This window comes from Eurypyga helias, unplaced genomic scaffold (genome assembly GCF_000690775.1).
Source record: "Eurypyga helias isolate BGI_N326 unplaced genomic scaffold, ASM69077v1 scaffold22354, whole genome shotgun sequence".
NCBI classification, from domain to species: domain Eukaryota; kingdom Metazoa; phylum Chordata; class Aves; order Eurypygiformes; family Eurypygidae; genus Eurypyga; species Eurypyga helias.
The window spans coordinates 405-7,095 of NW_010247152.1; the positions used below are offsets into that span (position 1 = coordinate 405).

The window sequence follows — 6,691 nt, forward strand, 5'->3', positions numbered from 1 at the left end:
GATCCAGCAGTTCCAAGTGTCCAACAACCCAGGGTCTGGCTGTCTCAGGAGTCTGGCAGCACCAAGTGCTCACCAGCCCTGGGATCCAGCTGCTCCAGGACCAAGCTGCCCCAGAATCCGTTTGCCCTGGGGGTCTGGCAGCCCCGGATGCACAACAACCCAGGTTTATCTTTCCTGGTGGTCTGGGAGCTCCACGCGTCCAGCAAGGCTGGGTATCACAACAGCCCCTGGACCAGAGCCAGGGACCCCCAGGGGCCAAGCGGTGCCTGCAGTGGCAGGGCCAAGGGAGCACGACCCTGACCAGGGACAGAAGGGCTTCAGAGTAGCCACTGAACTCACCATAAGGACACAGCTGGGAACTGGGGGGACCCACTGGGCATCTGCAGTGTTCCCACACCCCTGGCCCAGTGGGGCAGTGTGGGCAATAAGCCTTGGCCTGACACTACAACACTCCTGAATGGGCCAGGGCTCCCTTGGCCACCACCCTGTGCCAGCTGGCTTTTCAGCTTGATGGTCACTGCAGGAGATTGCACAAGCTTGTCTGACTCTAGGGACATCCAATAGCTGTGTGGAGAAAGCATGGATGGAAGACATCCCAACCACCTCCTGAGTGGCAGCACAACTGCAGCTGAACAGTTGCATCAGTCTCCTGCAAGTGCTGGCTGCATCCAGAGAGCTGTGGAAGGGTGCATGGACACTATGCATCTCCTGCAGAGCTGGGTCTGGGGGCCACACCCACCCAGGAGTTTCCTGGGGATGTGGAGCCTCCATCACGCTAGGCATGGATTGGGCAGCATCCTCTGGAGAGGATTTGTGAGTCCTGTGTGGTGTCCTGAGCACCTTCCGAGCCCTGGGATCCCTTCACCGAGCAGAGAGAGTTAGGTGGGTTCTCACCACCAACATCCTTCGGTGTCTGTGGTTCATGGGGCTGATGTGCAGGGAAGGTTTCTCTCCTTGCTCAGACCAGAGGTTCCCAATGGAGAAGTCTCTGATGGTCTTGCCAGTGGGAATGAGTTTTTGCAGTTACATACCAGTAAATGTCCCTGGAAGAGTCCTGCTGCCCTCCCAGTGCCCAGCCATGGACAGTAGCTTGTGCAAAGTGCACAAGTGGTTTCAAATCTACAGGACTGCCCCCTGCACATTTGCACTGGCTTTCACTGTTCTTTGCACTGGCTTTCAGAGACTGTCCCAGAAGCCACCTGAGCTTTCAAATGGGCTTGTGGCCATTGGGTGCCTCCCCCTTCTTCCCCTCTGCAGCCTTTCACATGCCCCCAGTCCCCTCCCACATGTTTGGCAGTAGCACTGCGAAGCACTGCACTATCCTTTGGTCGACTTGCCCTGCCTCCACATCCCTGTCCCCTGCTCACAGAAGTTGTCAAGGGTGCCCAGAAACATGTGGGTGGCCCTGCTTGGTCCCCACAGCCAGGGCAAGAATACCAATACCATGGCGACCCAGCTGCACTGATGTGTGAGGAATTCCCCCGGGACAATTCTCAGCCCCATGTTGAGCTCAGAATCCCTTTCTGTCCAGGCAAGCGGGCCGGGGAAGAAGTTAACTCCAAAGCTAGGCAGGAAGCCAGGCTTGGTGGTGGCATCCCCATGCATCCCCTGGCTGCTGTGCCCACTTGGAGCTGTGGCCTCACTCTGTCTGGTTCCATAAACGGGATTCCCTTTGTACATGCTCTCTCCATCACCTCCTCTCTCTGCTGAGCGTGCCTGGTGCTCCTCTGCCCTGCTCCTGAGGAGCCAGGGAAGGCTCACACCACCACACCCTTCCCACGCTGTTGCTTTGTGCAAGGACGTGCTTGATCTTGGCTGTTTTCTGGCTTCAGTAAACAGTTTTCTCTTCCTGCAGGCAGCAGATCCCATGCTTTTATGTTTTTACCCGGTCTAACCCACACCAGGGCAGGGGCTGGGCTGTAGCTGGGGGCATGAGCTGGGGCCTCGGAAGATGCTGCCAGCGGTAGCCAGAGGCTGGAAAAGCTGCCGAGGATGATGTGGGGAGGAGGTAGAGAGAGGATTTAGGGTACCCAGGAGGTGGCATGGGCTGAGCTGGCTGGTACTGCCAGGACGGGGGGATTGCATGTCCCACAGGTGTCAGCCACCCACATTGCCTTTCCCTCTGGTCCCAGCGAGGCTGTTGCTTATACCATCGCCCTGCAAGCACAGCTCAGTGCTTTCCATTACACCACTGTGAGCACTTCCATTTTCAGACTGCAGGCTGGAAATGCCCTGCCAGGTGCTTGCCTCCTGTTGAAGTGTGTTTTGGAAAATTTTAGGGAAAAAACAGAAACCCCATCATCTCCTGCTGTGCAGGTGGCCAGGGTTCTTTGCAGAAGCCTGCAGCAGATGACGGCCACCCACACATACAGACAGCTCCAGCAGAACCCAGGTCATGGGGCAGCAGCATGCTCCATGCCACTGCCACAGCATTCTGCACGGGCTGGAGAGGCAACCTGCTGCCAGAAGCACATATCCTCTCCTCCCCAAAATACCAGGAGCCTTACTGCTGCCTGTTCCAGCACTATGTTTAAATACCAGCAGCCCTGTCCCCATGCTCCAGCCACACTCCCTGCTCCTCCAGGTGTTTTTTGAGGCAGGGAAGTCTCAGCTAAGAAAAAAGGCAGTAGGTGAGCATACCTGGAAAGCCCACACTTTACCCCTTCAGCTTGGGTGGCTTGCCAGAAACAACACAGTGAAAAAGGAAATGCTGCCTTATAGTTACCAGACAGGGAATCCCCAAAATGGTCTTGGTCCTGCAGAGCCCAAAATGAGCCCAGGAGAAACTGCTCCTAATCTGAGGCAGTGAAAGCCTGCAGGGTGCAAACCCCCTAAAAGCAGATCTTTGGGTGGGGAGAGGCTCTCACAGCTGCCACCTCCCTCCATGAGCAGCAGGGTGCTGGGGGCAGATGAGGATGCTCCAGGGCTCCCAGTTCCCCCCAAGCCCATCACAGACAGCTCCACAGCTTCCCCATTCTCAGTCTGGCCTCACTTTGTGCCCCATCTCTGGCTCCTTCCTCCAAGCCTTGCCTCAGACCAAAGCAGGCAGATGGAGGGGGCTGAGAGCAGGCACTAACCCCCACTTTGAGACCAGAGTAGTGAAGTAGAGCCCAGAGACAGACAGCTGTCCAGTAACTCCAAGACAGAGACAGGAACAAGAACAGTTATGATTTAATCACCACCATTCTCTGCAAATCCAGTGTACAGCAGAGCCGAGCTGTGGTCCGGCTTCTGGTCCTCCCACCATATGGCCACCACCCCTGCCTGCAGGAGACCTGGCCCAGTACTGGAACCGGGGACTGCAGGCAGGGCAGGAACAGCACAAGGATGGGGCCAGCCAGCTCCTCTCATCCCCCCTGCCCTACAGGACGCGTGCCTGAGGATGAACAACCTCAGGCAGCTTTGGCCCTGCTCAGCGCAATGGGATGCAGGGAGAGCCTGGTCCTGCCCAGGCACTGCCCAGCTCCGGTCTGTGCAAAGCTCGTAAGCAGCCAGGCAGTAACTGCCCTGGGACAGGCAGAAGGGCCTCATCCTGCCCTGCCCAGTGACCCTTCAGAGGTCGCTGTGGCCTCTGCCTCTGTGGAGCTGCCCCAGGGCAGGCACAGCCCAAGAGCCCCTGGGATGTCAGTGAGACATCCCTCAGGACAGTGCCAGCTGAGGCACCCTGACAGCAGTGACCTCCCAAAGGTGTTATGTGCTTCAGGCAGGAAGAAGGACACTTACCCTCACGGGGCAAAGGGTGCTGGGGGGGAACTGCAGCAGAACTATGACAGGGAATGGCAGTAGTGGTTACAGGTGAAGGCACAAGAGACCCCAGGCTGGCTGCCACTGTTGAGGTTAGTGGCTGAGGCTGAAGAGGCTGCCCGTGAGGAGCCGCCTCTTGACCTCTCTCCAGAGAAGGTCCCGCTCCCGGTTTGCCCTCTGCATAAAGCCCCTGTTTTCCTGGGCTCTCCGGGACAGGTAGGGCAGCACCTCGTTCACCGGGCCATAGGGCACGTACTTGTAGACAGGGAAGCCGGCCTGACCTGGAGGGAGAGAGACAGGGCAGGGAAGCAGCAAGAAAGAAAATGAACAAAAAATGAGGGGGGAAAAAAAAGGGAACAAGCTGGGGGCAAAGGAAAAAGAACCAGGTGATCGTAAGGGGGAAGGGGAAAGGCCTCCCTTACCCCAGTTCTCCCTGCCCCTGTGCTGTGTGGATGGAGGGAGGGATGGGGGAGCAGGAAGGCTGCAGTGGTCAGAGGCTGCAGTTGAGCACTGGAGAGGGAAGGCTGGGAGCAGCGTGGCCAAGCCTGCCAGGGCAGGGGAATGGTGGTGCATCCCTTCCCCAGCTCAGTGTGGGGAGCTTGGGAATATGCCGAGGTCACCAGGAGCCCTGGGAATGTCAGCAGCCAGGGCTGGGCCAATTCAAGAAGCATTCAACCAGAAACATCAAGTTAACACATTTTTCCAGCATGACCAGAGGAGGCTGCAGACAGGCAGCCAAATCCTGCTCATGAGGGAAACTCCAGCACAGAGCAGCATCCATGCTGGACAACTGCCCAATCTGCCTCCTGCTGCTTTCCTGGCCTTAAGGCTCTGCTCCGGACACCGGTGCAGGCAAGGGAATCAGTCCTTGACCTGAATTAGGCTACCTGGACCCTTGTATGTCCCTCTGTCTGGGCCCCTGCGAGCTCTGCTCTGCTGCCTGGGTGAGCGGCAGAGGAGAGGACAAGGTCATGCTCAGCCTGTTGCCACCAGGAACAGCAGAGAGTCCAGCACTGGTGTGCACCTCCAGCAGAGCAAAGTGACACTCCAAGACCAAGAAGGAGTTTTGCTGGCTGCCATGACCCATGTCTGCCCCATCTAGGAGTACCGCAATCTTAGCTCCTAGTCCAAAGCAGGAATCTCCCTGCCCAGCCATCACAGTCTCATGGGGCCTCCAGGAGACAGATGTGATTCTCCATCTACATCCTCCCCCAACCCCATGCAGCAGTCACAGCACTCCACCCAGCTGGGCAAGCGGCAAGAAGGCACTGCCCTCAGCCAGTTTTGCTCTCTGACAGATCCATCTGCCCAGCTCCATCCATCCTTCAAGATGCCCTGGAAGCTGCTCAGGGAGACACCAGGGGTCAAGGTGGGCAGGAGCATACCTGTCAAGTCGTCCCTGCTCCCAGCACTCACCCAGAGGGAAGGTGATCTGGTCACACATGCCCAGCAGCTGCCCAAAGCACACCTTCTTCTCTGATGGATGGATCCCAAGCTCCATCATCCTGCAAGCCAAGTCTTGGTGTTAGGGAAGAGCAGATACAGCAGAGCCCATGGGCAACATGTCTCATCAGAGGAGCAGGCATCATCTCCAAGTACGAGAGCACAGCACTGACCATGTCCCAGAAGGATGCTGGGATTAGCAAAGACTGGAGGAATTTGTCTTTCAAAAAGCCCGTGGGCTGGGCCCTGGCGCCAGCTCTCCAGCTTCTGTGGGCTACCATGCTGTGCCCCAGCTCCAAGCCCCAGCCAAAGTCCTGAGCACCAGACAGGAGCTAGGATCCCACTGGGTGAGCACAGAGGAGACCCGACAGGCCACAGAACATCTCACTGCAGCTCTGCTGGACCCCCACATCCCTCGAGCCCCCAGTCCCTGCCACACCATGCTGCCTCCCCAGTACCCACCTGCGCAGGGTGAACTTCACTGTGTCCTCATTGTGAGATGCCACCATCACACTGGCTTTCTGGCTGTGCTTGATCTCCTTCAGGATATAGTCCAGGCACCTGCAGGACAGTATGGAGCTGTGTGGTGAGGCCATCCGAGTCTGTGCCCAGTGGGGCGGGAGGGAGGAGCGTGGCTGGGGCTGTACCCTACCTGTGGTACATCTCGTTGGTCTTCTCATAGGTGGAGTTAATGGGATCCTCGTAGCCAATCTTGGCTGCCCTCTCCCGCTCCTGCTCCATGTAGGCACCTCGGACCAGCTTGGTGCCAAAGTGCCAGCCCTCCCGGCGCGACAGCTCCACATCCACCGTCACATTGTTGTATGCCTCCTGGGACCAAATGGAAGAAACGGCACAGGGTCATTGCATCACCTCCACCCTGCACCTCCATTCCATTGCCATGGCTTCAGGAGCATGAGGTCTCCCTCCAGCTGCTCCTTCCTGCCCAGTCTGCTGGTAGACCTCACCTTCAGGTAGCACTGGTAGGTGTTGAAGATGATTGCCTGATCCCTGTTGAAGCGGCGCTGCATCTCCAAGGTGAGGCGGCTGATAGCTGGCTGGAAGTAGCTCTGCTCCGCGTCCACCATCAGCCTCACGCCCTTCTCCATGGCTCTCTGGGGTGTGAATGACATGCAGGTTGGTCTGGTGGGGCCACCTGCCATGCAACTTCCCTCTCTGCGGTATGCCCTGTGCCCAGCTCCCCCAGCCCCCTCGACCTTGGCAAGGATGTCCATCCGCTGCAGCATCCTCTTCATCTGCAGATCTTCCTCCTCAGTGAAGCGTGAGAGCAGAGGCTCCAGCTGCCCAGTCTGAAAGAAGAACAGCTTGTGGCACCTGCCTGCAGCCAGCCCTCCCCATAGGAGACAAACCTGCACCAGGCTGACACATGCTGGGGCCTAAAGGCAGGGAGGAATCATAGAATGGTTTAATGTTGGAAGGAACATTAAAGACCATCCATTCCCACCCCCTGCCATGGAGGACACCCTCCACTAGACCAGGTTACCCC

General features: G+C 57.7%; 1 protein-coding gene across 1 annotated transcript in view; it reads right to left on the reverse strand.

Annotated features, from left to right (window-relative positions):
- Positions 1-3,837: 3,837 nt before the first annotated feature.
- Positions 3,838-6,691, reverse strand: part of LOC104508893 (proline dehydrogenase 1, mitochondrial-like) — a gene marked incomplete at its 5' end in the record, with an annotated part of 5,652 nt that continues 2,798 nt past the window's right edge. The window contains 6 exons of the mRNA XM_010150656.1: positions 3,838-4,025; positions 5,161-5,249; positions 5,650-5,748; positions 5,840-6,015; positions 6,153-6,299; positions 6,402-6,494. Of these exons, the coding sequence (XP_010148958.1) occupies positions 3,838-4,025; positions 5,161-5,249; positions 5,650-5,748; positions 5,840-6,015; positions 6,153-6,299; positions 6,402-6,494 (792 nt within the window). The remainder of the gene's footprint in view (positions 4,026-5,160; positions 5,250-5,649; positions 5,749-5,839; positions 6,016-6,152; positions 6,300-6,401; positions 6,495-6,691) is intronic.